General features: G+C 44.8%; 2 protein-coding genes across 3 annotated transcripts in view; one reads left to right on the top strand and one right to left on the bottom strand.

The window, feature by feature from the left end:
- Positions 1-3,385: 3,385 nt before the first annotated feature.
- LOC141206612 (uncharacterized) lies at positions 3,386-15,152 on the bottom strand. The gene is made up of 8 exons (XM_073664228.1): positions 14,776-15,152; positions 14,389-14,456; positions 12,153-12,319; positions 11,420-11,523; positions 8,734-8,895; positions 8,386-8,591; positions 5,498-5,574; positions 3,386-3,500 (listed from the first exon to the last, which is right to left on the bottom strand). Exons 1-8 carry the CDS (start codon positions 14,908-14,910, stop codon positions 3,430-3,432), a joined length of 990 nt encoding a protein of 329 aa, XP_073520329.1. The 5' UTR covers positions 14,911-15,152; the 3' UTR covers positions 3,386-3,429.
- Positions 15,153-15,178: 26 nt separating this feature from the next.
- ERCC5 (ERCC excision repair 5, endonuclease) overlaps positions 15,179-18,074 on the top strand; it is a 57,366-nt gene continuing 54,470 nt past the window's right edge. Inside the window, exon 1 of one of the 2 annotated variants that reach the window (XM_073664225.1) lies at positions 15,179-15,332. The gene's annotated coding sequence lies outside the window, so the exon portion shown is untranslated. Of the gene's footprint in view, positions 15,428-18,074 lie in introns of both variants that reach the window. The other variant, XM_073664226.1, reaches the window with a different exon arrangement.

Genomic DNA, 18,074 nt, shown 5'->3' with positions numbered 1-18,074 from the left:
CTGCGGATGGATCCCGAGAAGGTGTCTGCCATCTTAAAGTTGCCCCGCCCGGAGGGGTTGAAGGCGATTCAGTGATTCCTGGGCTTCGCAAACTATTACCGCCTCTTCATTCCTCATTTCTCCTCCCGGACTGCTCCCATCTCCGCACTCACCCGTAAAGGAGCATATCCCAGGGAATGGACTTCCGAGGCAGAGAAGGCCTTTGTCTCCCTTAAACAAGCCTTCTCTTCGGCTCCTGTGCTGCACCGTCCGGATTGCAACAAGCAGTTCTTCCTGGAGGTTGATGCATCCTCCTCAGGAGCCATGCTCACCCACAAATCCTCGTCCGGGAGAATGGTAACATGCGGCTTCTTCTCCAAGCTCTCCTCCTCGTCCAAGAGCAACTACTCCATAGGAGATCGTGAGCTGCTGGCCATCAAGTTAGCGCTGGAGGAATGGCGCTACTTGCTGGAGGGGGCTCTGCACCCAGTGGTCATCTACACTGACCACAAAAACATTGGTTATTTGCAGAATGCCCAAAGAGTAAATCCGCGTCAGGCCATGTGGTCTCTATTCTTTGCCCAATTCTGCTTCACTCTGCATTACCGCTCGGTGGACAAGAACATTAAAGCTGACGCTCTCTCCCGCTCATTTCTGTCTTCCGACCAAGAGGAGGAGCCTCTACATATCATTGACCCCTCCAAAGTGATGACTGTTGCTCCATTGGACCTGTCTCATCTTCCACCCGGTAAGACCTTTGTAGCGGTTCCAGATCGAAAGAAGGTTCTACTCTGGGGCCATTCATCCAAACTAGCCGGTCATGCCGACCAGAGGAAGACCTATCGGCTCATTGCCCGACATTACTGGTGGCCTTCCCTGCGCAAGGATTTTGCGGACTTTGTCGCGGCTTGTTCCTCTTGTTCCTGTAACAAGGCACCTTCCAGCCGGCCGTCTCCTTCCTCTTCCCGTGCCTTCCGCTCCGTGGCAACACATTGCAATGGACTTCATCACGGATCTCCCTGTTTCTGCCGGTTGTACTGTCATTTGGGTGGTCGCTGACCGCTTTTCTAAAATGGCCCACTTCATCCCTCTACCTGGTCTTCCGTCTGCATCTGTGCTGGCTAAGGACTTTATCCATCACATCTTCCGTTTTCACGGCCTACCCCTCCACATTGTGTCTGATCGCGGGGTTCAGTTCACTTCGCTCTTTTGGAGAGCTACGTGCAAGCTGCTGGATGTCTCTTTGGATTTCTCTTCTGCTTATCATCCTTAGTCTAATGGTCAAGTGGAACGTATCAACCAGATCCTTACCAGCTTTCTTCGGCACTTTGTCAACACTCACCATAATGATTGGGTTGAGCTCCTGCCCTGGGCCGAGTTCTCCTATAACAACCATGAGCAAGTCTTCTACTAAATCCCCATTTTTTGTGGTCTACGGTCGACACCCCGGATTCCGTTTCCCGTCTCCTCTTAAGTGGACAATCCTGCTGCGGAGTCTCTTGTCAGCAAATTTTCGGCTATTTGGGAAGACACTAGATCTGCACTTCTTCAGTCCTCTGAGCGGATAAAGAGACATGCTAATAAGAGACATCTGGATCCGCCTCAATTCCGTCCGGGAGACAAGGTCTGGCTTTCCTCCAAATATGTCCGTCTCAAGATACCTTCTTATAAGTTGGGTCCGCAGGTTCATCGGTCCGTTCGAGGTTCTGAACCAAATCAATCCTGTGGCTTACAAGCTGAAACTCCCAGTCACCTTATGGATTTCCAACTCCTTTCATGTATCCCTCCTCAAACCAATTGTTCTTAATTCCTTCTCTGACGATCCAGGTACCACCCCAGCTCTGGTCTCCGCGGAGGACGTCTTTGAGGTAGAAAACATTTTCGCCACCAAGAGGGTAAGAGGAAAAACTTTCTTTCTTGTGGACTGGAAGGGGTTTGGCCCGGAGGAGAGGTCTTGGGAGCCCAGGGAGAACATTCATGCCCCTCATCTTCTTAAAAAATTTCTTGCGCGCCGAAAGAAGAGGGGGCGTAAAGGGGGATAGGGGGTACTGTAGCATTGGCGTCTCTGCCTCCTGCTGGGCAGAGACGCCGTTCCCATCACCGCCGCGGTCCCTTTCCGGCGTGTTCCTGCTCCCCTCCTGCTGCTGTGGCGCGCACCGCGTGCAGCTTCCTGGGCACTGTGCTTAGGGCGTGCGCGCGCTTCCTCCCTCTTAAAGGGGCCGCGAGCGCCGTCCAAAAGAGTCCCCGGCCAATGGCCAGAGGACTTCCCCTTTATAAGGCACTTCCTCCAAAATGGAGGTGCCTGTGCAAGGTTGTTGTTCCGTGTGCTAACACTTGCTTCAGCCCTCAGGTCCCGCTGCCTATCAGTCCTGCCCACCAATCTGTCTAACAGTCCAGCCTGCCAGTCTGTCTAATAGTTCTGCCCGCCAGTCTGCCAGCCTACCTACCCGGAGCACCTGCCAGTTACCTGCCGTGCCCGCCAGCCTGCCAACCCGGAGCACCTGCCAAGTAACCTGTCGTGCCAGCCAGCCTGCCTACCTAGAGCACCTGCCAGTTACCTGCCGTGCCCGCCAGCCTGCCAACCCGGAGCACCTGCCAAGTAACCTGTCGTGCCTGCCAGCCTGCCTACCCAGAGCGCCTGTCTGGCTATCAGCCGTACCTGCCTGCTTATCTACCTGGACCACCCGCCAGCCAGCCTGCCGTGCTCATCCACTGTACCGGCCAGCTCCTGTCATCTGACCCGTGGGTGTCGCCTGCTCTCACACAAGGTCCGTCTCAGAGTGGCACTTAGTCACGCCCCTCTGGTCCCTCCTTGCACAGCAACACAGAGGTTCCACCACCCGGACCCATAACAATAATAGTTAGCATAGTAGAAAACTCATTCAAGTATAAGTGACAATATAAAGATTGCTCTAATTTAAAACACATGAAATCTGCTACTAAATTAGCGTCTTATGATTATAAATATAATATAATCTGTAAATTCGCAACATGACCTCAAAACAAAGATTTTTCTGCTACATTCTACTAAAGTCTGAGTTAACAGGATGTCCCCATTTGGCGTTTTTCTTTTTGCAAGGATCACAGTAAAAGCACAGATATTTTAATGCAATTTTAGAAAATGGCAGAATTTGATTAATTTTTTTTTTCATGATTGTGAAAATAAAATGCAACGTGGACGCAACATGTGACAACAGGCTAAGTTAGGAATTTTCTTTGCAAATTCCACAGTAAACCTGCAACATTGAAATACAAAGCCTTACGGTTCCAATGCTACAAGCCGGCAATACTTAGAACTACGACATGAAAAGAATGTAGTATTTTAATGGATGCCAATACTGTACAATAATGGCCTATACAACTTTCTTGCATGTGCCAATTATTACCCCAAAAAACACAATAAATGTTTAAACCAGTGTCCTTTATTTATACATAAAATAGGAGAAATCATCATAAATTATTTGCCAGCAAAATAGCTCGTATACTGGCAATATCAGTTGGGGTGGTCCGACAGCAGCCTCCTGCCAAGATAAATATACAAGTAGTAAGTGGAGGCAAGTCACAAGAGATTGAACCCCCTCAACTACAAAACACATAGACCCGATTGATCAAGAATGGAGTTTTGTACACCTGCCTAGATGAAGAGTGCACTGGAGTAAGATCTGCCAGATTCATCAAAAATGTCTGTGCCTCTAAATTAATTTGGTGTGTATTTTGGGTGCTGTGTGCCCCTGCAGAGAAAAGTGCTGAGTAGATTTCTGGTGTAATTTAAGTTTGCATATATTATGACTAATTTGTTGGTTGCGCTCGACCACTCGGTTGAGATCGATCGACCACCCCCTTCCACAAAGCTCCGTCCATTTTTTTAAAAAAAAGGTGTAGTTTACGAAGACTGGAGCAAAATTTTTGCGCAGCTTCGAATTGTAACACTTCAAGCACTTTTATACCAGAAAACTGCTGAAATCTGTTTGATGAATTGGGGCAATAATATTTTCAACCCAAAAGTCGCCATTTAAGTTAAAAATGTAGAGAGGAGATTATTAGTATTTTTTTTTTCCAATACTACGTTAAACAATTGACTTTATTAATTTGAAAGTGGTGTAAAATGAAGCTAAAATCTAACATTAGTAAAAATGTTATACTTCAGCATATTATTAAATGTACCTGTAGCAAAAAAATTTAACCCCTTCATGACACGGCCAATTTTCATTTTTGTGTTTTCTTTATTTTCCCCCAGAACCATAACTTTGTTTTATTTGTCCACATAGACAGATGGGGGCTTGTTTTTTACAGGACGAGTTGTACTTTTGAAGGACACCATTCATTTTACCACATAGTGTACTGGAAAACGAGAAAAAAATTACTAGTGGGGAGAAATAATGAAAAAAACAAAACGCAATTCTGACATTGTTTTTTGCTATTATTTTTACAGTGTACATTTTGTGGTAAAAAGGAACTTGCAATACGATTTTCCTCATCATCAGTTACGGTGATACCAAACGTCTAGGTATTTATTATTTTAGTGATGAAAAAAAGAAAATAAAGTTTTTTAAAAAAAAAAAAAAATTTTGGGTTGTGTCACCATTTTCTGCGACCCAGAACGTTTTTTTATTTTTCAGTCGTTGGAGCTGTGTGAAGGCTTATTTTTTGGGGGCGAGACGACGTTTTTATTAATACCGTTTTGGGATAAATATGGCATTTTCATAGATTGGTACAGCATTTTTTTTGGTATTGCAGCCATCAAAGAAAACGTAATTTTGGCGTTCTTGAATTTTTTCATTTGCGGTGTTTACTGATTGGGTTAATTATTTTTATATTTTGATAAACTGGAATTTTCTGAATGCGGTGATACCACATATTTTTAATGGGGGAAAAGGAGTCTGATTTGAACTTATGTTTTTTTCAAACTTTTTTTTTTTACTTTTCACTGTTATTAGTCCATTTGAGGGACTTGAAGCTGCGATCGTCTGATCGGTTGTGCTATGTACAGAGGTGCCAAAGCATTGCTGCATATAGTAAAAATCATGGTCTCCTTTGAAGCCCGGCCAAAGGCTGGATTTTAAGGTAGCACCGTAATGACAAGCATGGAGGTCGTCAACAGACCCCCAGCTATCATAGCAACTTATCGGCGACCCGCGATCATGTCATGTACGCATGGAATAACTTGCCCCCATACCAGTGCACTCTTAATGCTATTGTCAGAGTTTGACAGCAGCATTTAACAGGTTAACAATCGCAGGGGGCGCTTTGAAATTGTTAGTGGCAGGTCCTGGCTGTAACACACAGTCATTACCTGCCGACTATGGGGTGGACTTATCCCGTGAGCCCGCTCTATAGACCCGCTTCCAACTTGCACCGGACATGTACGGCGGATGTTGTGAAGGGGTTACTGTTTAATTTATCACGAAAGAACAAACTTATGGGTAATTTAAGGCAACATTAAGCATATATAATCAATCAATTTCTGCTTCACGGACCGGGATCAAGTATGGCACTAGCTGGGCAACAAACTACTCACCAATCCATCTTGCACCCAACTGAACCCATTCTGAAGCATATGCAGAGAGCGCCTTATCTGTATGTGAACCTTGCCAGCTATATGAAAAGTAAATAGGAAATATCGATAAAATAACTTTATGTACCCAAAGAAATAGCTTAAAAGAATCAGCCAGCAGTGTGAATTGTGCACGACTAAAGTATGATAGACTCCAAACGGCTTGGTTCAGCCCCTATTACACGTGACTCATAAGGCTACGGTCCTATGAGGACTTTTTGGTGAGTTTTGTACACTGTGTATTTAAAAAAAAATGTGCAGAACCTATTTTAATGAATAGGTGCAGAAATGGTGCAGAAAATCCGCAATATCAAAACCTCATCGTGGGAACAAAGCCTAAGCCTCTGGGTGAAATATTCCTCCTTTGACCGTCATTTTAATTTTTATTTCATAAATCAATGGTAGACATGAAAATAAGCACCTGTGTAGTATATCCGAGAAATGATTTACTTCTTTCTTCTCCTGGATTGATTAATCACTATTAATGCATGGGTAAAATCTGTATTCAGGTAAGACAAATCTCCAAAGACTGTGATACAAGATGGCAGCTGGTTCTTTTAAACCTCTAAGAAGGGAGGGCGTGCTAGAAGCAAACACATACAGTACAGACCAAAAGTTTGGACACACCTTCTCATTTCAAGATTTTTCTGTATTTTCATGACTATGAAAATTGTACATTCACACTGAAGGCATCAAAACTATGAATTAACACATGTGGAATTATATACTTAACAAAAAAGTGTGAAACAACTGAAAATATGTCTTATATTCTAGGTTCTTCAAAGTAGCCACCTTTTGCTTTGATGACTGCTTTGCACACTCTTGGCATTCTCTTGATGAGCTTCAAGAGGTAGTCAATGGAAATGGTCTTCCAACAATCTTGAAGGAGTTCCCAGAGATGCTTAGCACTTGTTGGCCCTTTTGCCTTCACTCTGCGGTCCAGCTCACCCCAAATCATCTCGATTGGGTTCAGGTCTGGTGACTGTGGAGGCCAGGTCATCTGGTGTAGCACCCCATCATTCTCCTTCTTGGTCAAATAGCCCTTACACAGCCTGGAGGTGTGTTTGGGGTCATTGTCCTGTTGAAAAATAAATGATGGTCCAACTAAACGCAAACCGGATGGAATAGCATGCCGCTGCAAGATGCTGTTGTAGCCATGCTGGTTCAGTATGCCTTCAATTTTGAATAAATCCCCAACAGTGTCACCAGCAAAGCACCCCCACACCATCACACCTCCTCCTCCATGCTTCTCGGTGGGAACCAGACATGTAGAGTCCATCCGTTCACCTTTTCTGCATCGCACAAAGACACGGTGGTTGGAACCAAAGATCTCAAATTTAGACTCATCAGACCAAAGCACAGATTTCCACTGGTCTAATGTCCATTCCTTGTGTTCTTTAGCCCAAATAAGTCTCTTCTGCTTGTTGCCTGTCCTTAGCAGTGGTTTCCTAGCAGCTATTTTACCATGAAGGCCTGCTGCACAAAGTTTCCTCTTAACAGTTGTTGAAGAGATGTGTCTGCTGCTAGAACTCTGTGTGGCATTGACCTGGTCTCTAATCTGAGCTGCTGTTAACCTGCGATTTCTGAGGCTGGTGACTCGGATAAACTTATCCTCAGAAGCAGAGGTGACTCTTGGTCTTCCTTTCCTGGGGCAGTCCTCATGTGAGCCAGTTTCTTGCAGCGCTTGATGGTTTTTGCATCTGCACTTGGGGACACTTTCAAAGTTTTACCAATTTTCTGCATTGACTGACCTTCATTCCTTAAAGTAATGATGGCCACTCATTTTTCTTTACTTAGCTGCTTTTTTCTTGCCATAATACAAATTCTAACAGTCTATTTAGTAGGACTATCAGCTGTGTATCCACCAGACTTCTGCACAACACAGCTGATGATCCGAACCCCATTTATAAGGCAAGAACTCCCACTTATTAAACCTGACAGGGCACACCTGTGAAGTGAAAACCATTTCCGGTGACTACCTCTTGAAGCTCATCAAGAGAATGCCAAGAGTGTGCAAAGCAGTCATCAAAGCAAAAGGTGGCTACTTTGAAGAACCTAGAATATAAGACATATTTTCAGTTGTTTCACACTTTTTTTGTTAAGTATATAATTCCACATGTGTTAATTCATAGTTTTGATGCCTTCAGTGTGAATGTACAATTTTCATAGTCATGAAAATACAGAAAAATCTTTAAATGAGAAGGTGTGTCCAAACTTTTGGTCTGTACTGTACATTCTGCTGCAAGTTCTCCTGCAGCAACAGTTGGGGCCTGTTCACAAGTTGCAGTTTTCAGCAAAAATGCAGAATTTACTGTAACATCAAATTGAATGAGAAATCTGAAATCTCATGCACAATCTGCTTACTTTTTCTTTGCATATTTGAAGCAGATTCATATCCGCAGCATGTCAATTCTCTCAGCGTGTTTCATCCATTCAAATGAATAGGGAAAAAAAAAAAAAAAACGCACATATTTTACACAGAGTTTTTCCTGCCAAGAGATGTGTTTTCGTGCAGAAATCAAATACTTAACATGTGCACATATCTTCAGGGTTCTCCATAGAACTTTATGAGCACCAACGTCATCTCCTATCTCAGTAATGGGAAAGTCTGTATTCACTGAAGACGGATTTTACCAGTGAATTGAGAATGAATGATCAGTCCAGGAGGAGACAGAAGCAGATTTCTCTGATAAGATATATTACATTTCTTATCTTCATGTGTACTATTTATTTTTTTGGGGAAAAAAAATTAAGACGACGGTCACTCTTTAACATACTAACTGAAGAAAGTATGTGTACTAAAAATACTCAAATAACAATTTGTGTTGCACTTTCATACTCTGGTTACGTACCCCATGTTGTGGTCCCATTTCTCTCCACTATTGGGATAAACAATCCAGTTAATCTTTCGCCCCTGCTTTTTGTTGGCGGATGTTAGGAGAGGACTAACAAAAGCAGGTGAACAGCAATTCACCCCTACAGCCACCATCTGGTTAGATTCTGCCGCGACATTTACTGCTTCATCAAACCTGTCTCCGAAGCTCGTTGTTGCCGGACTCTAGATGGATAATAAAAACTATGAATGCTTTATCAAGGACTGCACGTAATGGAGGAAAACTACAGGCAAACTGTAGGCGTAAAATATGGTAGCAGAACTATAAAGAATACAACTTGGATAATGCAAACCATTGATCACTTACCTGACAAGAATAGGAGAGCCAGGCTTTATTATTTGGGAACTCTCTCAGAAGCTGCACCAGGGCTTCAGCTTCCTTCTGACTCGGTATGGTCTCGAAAGCAAACAGCTCAATTCCGGCAGCAGCCAGACATTGCATCTGTACCCGATGCCAATCTTTTAACTCCTGCCTCCAAAAGACACAAGAGAAATTATTCCATAGGTGCAAACCTGAGCCAACATTTGGGAATATGGGTCTTCCGGCTCTCATGACTGTCTCCTTATTTCCCTGCCCCCATGTCAGCCTTTGAATGAAAGGTAACTCTTCTCTTTTCTGAGGGTGGCGAATCATTGCCCGGGGTCATAATGTCAGATGGGGTAGCGCATGCCACTGCGGGAGCTGACCTAACGATCTGCATATGCGCTGCTCCCTCTCCTGCGATGACCCCATGCAATCATTCGGCACCTACAGTGAAGGAAATAATTATTTGATCCCTTGCTGTTTTTTTAAGTTTGCCCACTGGCAAAGACATGAACAGTCTATAATTTTAAAGGTAGGTTAATTTTAACATTGAGAGACAGAATATAAAAAATAAAAAAAAAATCAAGAAAATCACATTGTATAAATTAGATACATTTATTTGCATTTTGCAGTGAGAAATAAGTATTTGATCCCCTACAAACCATTATGAGTTCTGGCTCCTACAGACCAGTTAGACCCTCCTAATCAACTCGTTACCTGCATTAAAGACCGCTGTCTTACATAGTCAACTGTATAAAAGACTCCTGTCCACAGACTCAATTAATCAGTCAGACTCTAACCTCTACAACATGGGCAAGACCAAAGAGCTTTCTAAGGCTGTCAGGGATGTCAAGATCATAGACCTGCACAAAGCTGGAATGGGCTACAAAACCAGTAAGACGCTGCGTGAGAGGGAGACAACTGTTGGTGCAATAGTAAGAAAATGGAAGAAATACAAAATGACTGTCAATCGACATCGATCTGGGGCACCATGCAAAATCTCACCTCGTGGGGTATCCTTGATCATGAGGAAGGTGAGAGATCGGCCTAAAACTATACGGAGGGAACTTGTTAATGATCTCAAGGCAGATGGGACCACAGTCACCAAGAAAACCATTGGTAACACATTACGCCTTAAAGGTTTAAAATCCTGCAAAGTCCACCTGCTCAAGAAGGTACATGTGCAGGCCCATCTGAAGTTTGCCAATGAACACCTGGATGATTCTGTGAGTTATTGGGAGAAGGTGCTGTGGTCAGATGAGACAAAAATTGAGCTCTTTGGCATTAATTCAACTCGCCGTGTTTGGAGGAAGAGAAATGCTGCCTATGACCCAAAGAACACCGTCCCCACTGTCAAGCATAGAGGTGGAAACATTATGTTTTGGGGATGTGAGAGAAAAGAATCCATCTTGTTTGTCTGTGGGATCCATTTTGTTTTCACTCTTATGTAATGGTCATCAGGTAACACTGATGAGCAGTGAGGTTTCACATTACTATTCACTCCCCTAAGGTTACTATTGGTTCATAGGTCAGAGGGAACTATTCCTTTGTTTCTGACCCTATTTAAAAGTGCCACATGTGCTAATAAGGCAGAAGTCTTTTCTAGTACACCATTCCTGGCTGTGCTGTATTGATTTCCTCGAGATCTCAAAAATATAATTATAATATTTGGAGTTCGGAAGGCATAGAAGAGAGAGTATTTCGCTGACAGGGGTGTTTCCCTGCTAAGAGCACAGGACTACTTCACCGCATCAGTGGGAGAATGGATGGAGCCATGTACCGTAAACTCCTGAGTGACAACCTCCTTCCCTCCGCCAGGACATTAAAATGGGTCATGGCTGGGTCTTCCAGCAAGACAATGACCCAAAACATACAGCCAAGGCAACAAAGGAGTGGCTCAAAAAGGAGCACATTAAGGTCATGGAGTGGCCTAGCCAGTTAAAATTAACCTACCCTTAAAATTATAGACTGTTCATGTCTTTCTCAGTGGGCAAACTTACAGAAACAGCATGGGATCAAATAATTATTTCCTTCACTGTATGCAGAATCACAGCCTACGGTCGTCTCATCAAAGTCATCTCATCTAATGAGACGACCCTGCAATAATGTGGCGCCTTCTCAGAATCTTAGGCAGAAGAATAGTGACCTGTCAGTCACATACTGAAGACTGGTGGTAGGCAGGGGAAATAAGGAGACAGGCATCAGAGATGGAGTTGCAGTGTCCGCCTGCGGCACTTGTGATTAAAACTTCCAAGATGCATTGCTCTAAAATTTCCAAAGTAAGTACTACAAGAATGGTATGCATTTAATAATTAAAGGGCCTTTACAGGTTCCTTAAAACAAGGAAAAAAGTGTGTGAAAGGAGCCTAAAAGTATGTGCATATGAAGTCTTTTTGCAGAGTTTTTTTGAGGCAGAAACTGAATAGAACCTTCAAGTTTTTCAGGAGGATTTGAAGAGTTTCCTCTCAGTTTCTGCTCCAAAAACTCCTCGAAATACACAATGTGAACATATCCACTTTCTTCTCCAAAACCTCCTCAAAATATTCTGGGTGCACATACCTTAATATGGCAACAGACTGAGAGAAACAAGTTATTTTTGCCTTCTGCAACCTTTACCAATCTTACTGCCACTTACTAAAACCCTATACATTTTTCCACCAAATTCTAGATGAGGAGCAGCAATACTCACCCCAATACTCATGTCTTGTGCATAACGTCCTGTGTACTCAGAGCCGTCATGGAGGAATGCTCCATATGGGCCTATAGATCCAGCAATTAGAATTTGTCTTTTTTCTACAAGAGAAACAGGCCTATTAAAGTGGCAGGCTTATTTGTGTGTCTGGTCACTTACTTAGCCTCGTGTTTAATAGAAAATCATATTGGTGTCATCATATTCAGTGTCGGTCTATGATTTCAGCGATGTATCACTTACTGGGCTGCTTGTTGTAGTTTTGATAGAATCCCTGATTTGTCTGGTGTAGATGTAGCAGAGCTAAGACTTTTGGGCTGTGTATAACCGCGCTCACACCCCTGACGGCCAGCTTTGTGAGTACACCATACATTGTTAGCAAGCGGGGTTACACAGATTAGCCTGACTGCTGTGCACGTGAGACCTAGTCAGGCAGTGATGATCCACAGCCTAATAAGTGACACATTTCTGGAATCAGGGTCTCCTGTCCTATATTAAGCTCCTTTCAGATTAAATAGCAAAAACCTGCTGACATTATTCCCTTTAAGTGACTTCATTTCTTTTTCATTTAACATGTATACTAAATTGTTTCAAAAATATATTCCATGCGCATGTAATAGAAAAACAAGAGAAATATCATTTCTACACTGAACAGAGAAGATCGCGTTGGTCCCTATTCTTCATAGTGATATCTGCCACTTAATAACCACGAACATGGCAACATAACCCGTACTTGAGGACTGCACTGTGAAGTCTTCTGCAGCCTCCTCGGCCTGACGCACTGCGACTGTAAAAAGGTTTGCGGCTTCATCAAAGTCCAGCCCGAGATGCTGTATAAAGCCTTCTATACTGGCCTGATAGGATGCTGTGCTCAGTACATCCGCGCCGCTCTTAAGAAAGCTGGACAAAAAGAAATATGAAGATGAGACATTAATATTAAGAGAAGATTTTTTGATAATTGCAATTCATATTCACGACTTAAAAAAAAACCAACTAAATTGTGTCATCCTATTGTTCACAATTCTACAAACAAGAAGACACATTGCTGATATACCGCCCAGTCTCACAGAGTGCCGACACATACCGCCCAGTCTCACAGAGTGCCGACACATACCGCCCAGTCTCACAGAGTGCCGACACATACCGCCCAGTCTCACAGAGTGCCGACACATACCGCCCAGTCTCACAGAGTGCCGACACATACCGCCCAGTCTCACAGAGTGCCGACACATACCGCCCAGTCTCACAGAGTGCCGACACATACCGCCCAGTCTCACAGACTGCCGACACATACCGCCCAGTCTCACAGAGTGCCGACACATACCGCCCAGTCTCACAGAGTGCCGACACATACCGCCCAGTCTCACAGAGTGCCGACACATACCGCCCAGTCTCACAGAGTGCCGACACATACCGCCCAGTCTCACAGACTGCCGACACATACCGCCCAGTCTCACAGACTGCCGACACATACCGCCCAGTCTCACAGACTGCCGACACATACCGCCCAGTCTCACAGACTGCCGACACATACCGCCCAGTCTCACAGACTGCTGACATATACTGCCCAGTCTCATAGACAGCCAGTTGCTGGTTTTTATTATCATTTGCCTTGGAGGAACACTGCAGTCATTTATGAGGAGTCTTTTTCTGACTCCAGACCACCCGCCGATGCCAGGGGTAATCCCCGAGACCCTGGAATGTAAACATCTGGCCATATGGCTGACCACTGATGTGACACTAGAAAGTTGCCATTCATCTGCTTGATTAAACCAGAGTGCATTCAACACTTATAAGATATAGCAGGGAGTCTTAAAGGGGCCGTCCCATGGGCATTGCAGATGCTGTTTTGTCGGAGTTAAAATATTTCTCTGCCTGTTTAAAAACATGTTTACTTCACAGAAAGAATCAGCTGTGATCCCTGGCTGTAATGTCTGTATATTCTTTTACTTCTTCCCCTGCCCAGGAGATGTGGTATGATCAGACTATGTTCCATACATGGTCAGACACAGCCATTACACAGTACACAGCAGGGGCACATTCATAAGATTATCTCAGCACAGGAACATTTTATTTCAACACATCCAATTGTTGAAATTATTATTATTCCAAGATCTATTGATTAAATGTTCTTTGTTCATGGGGAAACTCCTTTAAGGTCCTAATCTCTGTCTTTGTAGCTCTGCGCCATGCCATGGTTGCCATAGTTATGTGACTTAAAACGTCAATGGACTGGTTACCAAGGTAGAACTACTCACAACTGTCTTTTTCAAGATGGTAAGAATATATTCAAGATTTTTATTCCCTACATCAGCTATATCACAGTGTAATTGTCATTGTGATCGGCTCTTCTCGGAGACGCGGGGTTAGCGGTGTATGGGCTCGCAGGCTTTTTGTAAGTGCACACACTGCTCTCCTAGGAGAGCTGTCAGCTCAGCACTTCTGACCCTTCTTTCTAGACATCAGTAGGGGGTCAGCACCCTCTCCCTGATCACAGCTTCTGATTTTGTAAAAATAAAGGCTTTTTGGCAATGGATTCTGCCAAACAGAATGTAACTGTCTGTCCTCGCAGCTCACAAATGTTACTCCATAAGGAGGGCAAAGGACATCAGCACGTCTGCCAGGATTCTTATACGAAAAAAGAGCATTGCGCCGGCTTCATCTGCAGACTTTCTCAGCTGAAAGCCAAATGTCCCTATTTGTTGTAAGCTCTCATGCCGGAACAAAATACTCCTTAAAGAAAAGCTGACGTCCTTGCCTTCCCTCCCACAAAGCTTCCAATACCCCAACATGGCATGTCCGAAGTACAATGAAGCCACCTGTACGCCTTGTAAGGGTTTTCTGAAATCCCCCTGGATCTTGGAAAGCCCCTTAGACTTTTTGCATTCTTCTCCTCTCAAGGATGATTATACCAGGAGGAAATAACAGACACAAGTGGATAGTAAATGTTTCCTCCAGCCACCACTTACTTGGTGTGAACAGCCTTTATGGCTTGAGGATTGGTGTGGAGAAGTCTCGCACTCCACAGCGGATCTCCCTACAATCAAAGAAAAAACAGATACAGCAAAGAATAGACAGTGAAAGGAAAGATTTCTTGGTGTTAATGAACCAGGGATGATAACGAGGTCTTCCAGGACTCTACAACAGAGGAATGTGGTAAAGCAATCATTTATACTCACCTGGTAAACGCCCTCCGCTCCGGGGGTCCCGAGGGTCTCGCTGACCAGCAGCGGTCATGTCTGAGTGTGCCACACAACCTGGCGGCTGTGAACATTTAATATAAAATCCTAAACAATTCCTTTAAACACAAATACAATGTGAGATAGATGTCATTCACCCAACAAGTGTCAGGTTACCTGTGTCAGGAGCCCAGCAGCTTCCAGCTCAGTAGATAAGCCTCCACTCAGTACTGTGACCTGCTCCGCCATACCACTGCGCTCAGTGCTGGACCCAGTCTGGTCTACAGAACATTGCTCTCTAAAGTGACACATAAAGCCAATTTACCAAGTTCAAAGAACAGTCGTTAGTCCGCCCATCCTGCAGACGGCGCTGTGAGAAGTGCAGACGCTCAAAGTATTATCCAAATCACCAAAGGTGGAAACTACTCCCTATGTGCTGTATACAGCGAGAGCGCCCCTCCTGTCACCATAGTGGTATTGTCCATCGGGTTATTGAATTGTGGATGGTGTAGTCCAGCACTGCGCAAAAACTGAACTGTTTTCCAAGTGCGAAACTACTATTCCCAGAAGTCACTTCCGCACCGGTAATCACGTGTGTTGAATTAACCAATAAGCGCTAGACATACAGGAAGTGTCAATAATAACATCTGCTCGTGTGCTGTAAGTTCCTGTTGTCAGTGCGTTGTACCAGTGAGAGAGGATGCGCGGAACGTAGTCTGTGCTGCTGACTGCAGGTAATGCTGCACTGTGCGTGCGAGTCCGGGACGTGTCACCCCTGTCTGCTGCGGATGGTATTGCTGGGCTCTTCTCCTGGGCGTTGCTTTGTCTGGTAATGTACAGCCGGCACCACACACTGGGTCTGGAAATCAGCGTTCAAGTGCAATGATAATGGGATAAACGCAGTGCTCAAGTACATGAGTGATGCCGGAAGCGCCACAGACAGCAGTCATTGTACAGCCGCTGTTATCACTGCATGTGTGCACGCACTGTGGGTCAGACTGTCACTAGTGGGTGTACGACACCGCGCTGTATACTGCTGTCAGCCTGATCTATCTCCACACCTGTCCACGTCACTGGTGGGTGTACGACACCGCGCTGTATACTGCTGTCAGCCTGATCTATCTCCACACCTGTCCACGTCACTGGTGGGTGTACGACACCGCGCTGTATACTGACGTCAGCCTGATCTATCTCCACACCAGTCCATGTCACTGGTGGGTGTACGACTCCACACTGTCACTGCGCATAATACAGTATTTAATGTTAAAATTAGGAGGTTGTCCAGATTTGATGCATGCAGTGCATTCGCTGTGAGAACTCACAAGTCTGCAGTCACATACGCTGCTCAAAAAAATAAAGGGAACACTCAAATAACACATCCTAGATCTGAATGAATGAAATATTCTCATTGAATACTTTGTTCTGTACAAAGTTGAATGTGCTGACAACAAAATCACACAAAAATCATCAATGGAAATCAAATTTATTAACCAATGGAGGCCGGGATTTGTAGTCCCCCCCAAAATGAAAGTGGAAAAACACACTACAGGCTGATCCAACTTTGATGTAATGTCTTTAAAACAAGTCAAAATGAGTCTGAGTATTGTGTGTGGCCTCCACGTGCCTGTATGACCTCCCTACAATGCCTGGGCATGCTCCTGATGAGGTTGCGAATGGTCTCCTGTGGGATCTCCTCCCAGACCTGGACTAAAGCATCCGCCAACTCCTGGACAGTCTGTGGTGCAACCTGACGTTGGTGGATGGAGCGAGACATGATGTTCTAGATGTGCTCAATCAGATTCAGGTCTGGGGAATGGGCGGGCCAGTCCATAGCTTCAATGCCTTCATCTTGCAGGAACTGCTGACACACTCCAGCCACATGAGGTCCGGCATTGTCCTGCATTAGGAGGAACCCAGGGCCAACCGCACTAGCATATGGTCTCACAAGGGGTCTGAGGATCTCATCTCGGTACCTAATGGCAGTCAGGCTACCTCTGGCGAGCACATGGAGGGCTGTGCGGCCCTCCAAAGAAATGCCAGCCCACACCATTACTGACCCACTGCCAAACGGGTCATTCTGAAGGATGTTGCAGGCAGCAGATCGCTCTCCACGGCGTCTCCAGACTCTGTCACGTCTGTCACATGTGCTCAGGGTGAACCTGCTTTCAACTGAAGAGCACAGGGTGGCCGTGGCGACTTTGCCAATTCTGGTGGTCTGTGGCAAATGCCAAGCATCCTGCACGGTGTTGGGCTGTGAGCACAACCCGCATTTGTAGACGTCGGGCCCTCATACCACCCTCATGGGGTCGGTTTCTAACCGTTTGTGCAGACACATGCACATTTGTGGCCTGCTGGAGGTCATTTTGCAGGGCTCTGGCAGTGTTCCTCCTTGGACAAAGGCGGAGGTAGCGGTTGTGCTGCTGGGTTGTTGCCCTCCTACGGCCTCCTCCACGTCTCCTGGTGTACTGGCTTGTCTGCTGGTAGCACCTCCAGCCTCTAGACACTACGCTGACAGACACAGCAAACCTTCTTGCCACAGCTCGCATTGATGTGCCATCCTGGATGAGCTGCACTACCTGAGCAACTTCTGTGGGTTGTACAGTCCGTCTCGTGCTACCACGAGTGTGAAGGCACAACCAACATTCAAAAGTGGCCAAAACATCAGCCAGAAAGCATTGGTACTGAGATGTGGTCTGTGGTCCTCAACTGCAGAAACACTCCTTTGAGTGTGTCTTGATAATTGCTAATAATTTCCATCTATTGTCTATTCCATTTGCACAACAGCATGTGAAATTGATTGTCAATCAGTGTTGCTTCCTAAGTGGACAGTTTGATTTCACAGAAGTTTGATTTACTTGGAGTTATATTCTGTTGGTTAAGTGTTCCCTTTATTTTTTTGAGCAGTGTAGAATGACTGCAGGCTCATCACAAACTTGGACAACTCCTTTAATGTTTCTAACATAATTACAAATGTAGTAATCCTTAACTTGTCAGACATCACAATACTTTATTAACACGACCATGTATCACATAATATACAAGTTAGGGATTATTAAATGAGTACAGGATCAGAACCAAACACTCCCCAAGAATACAGAACCAACAGGAGTACAGAAATACAGCATCATGAGCCCCATCAGTACAGAAATGCCTCACCAGAATTAACATTAGTACAGAATACTGGACCCCATCTTCACACTGTCCTATCAAACTGTGTCCACCTTATAGTGCCCAGCCTCTATACTGTGACCCCCTCATCATACTCCTCCCTCTCTCCGGCATACTGTCTCCTCCTTGCTGTGCTCTCAATAGTTTCCTCAAACATTTCCCCCTTGCTCTCCATATTGTCTCCTCATACATGCCCGTACAGTTTATGCAACTATTCCTTCCCAATCCTCATACTGTTTCCTCACATATTCCACACTCCCCATATTGTTACCTCAGATTCTCCCCCATTCCCCAATCTGCCATACTGT

This window comes from Phyllobates terribilis, unplaced genomic scaffold, assembly GCF_046119375.1.
Source record: "Phyllobates terribilis strain yellow unplaced genomic scaffold, ASM4611937v1 Scaffold_2__4_contigs__length_985480577, whole genome shotgun sequence".
NCBI lineage: Eukaryota > Metazoa > Chordata > Amphibia > Anura > Dendrobatidae > Phyllobates > Phyllobates terribilis.
Note: the sequence above shows the minus strand (reverse complement) of the source record. Positions and strands in the feature narration are given on the sequence as shown.

Coding starts and splice junctions, on each gene's coding strand:
- LOC141206612 (XM_073664228.1), bottom strand. CDS start 14,910: ATGTGTCACTTTAGAGAGCAATGTTCTGTAGACCAGACTGGGTCCAGC. Junction 11,524..12,152: donor CTTCACAGTGCAGTCCTCAA/GTACGGGTTATG, acceptor TTTCTCTTGTAG/AAAAAAGACAAATTCTAATT. Junction 8,896..11,419: donor CACAAGACATGAGTATTGGG/GTGAGTATTGCT, acceptor TTTTGGAGGCAG/GAGTTAAAAGATTGGCATCG.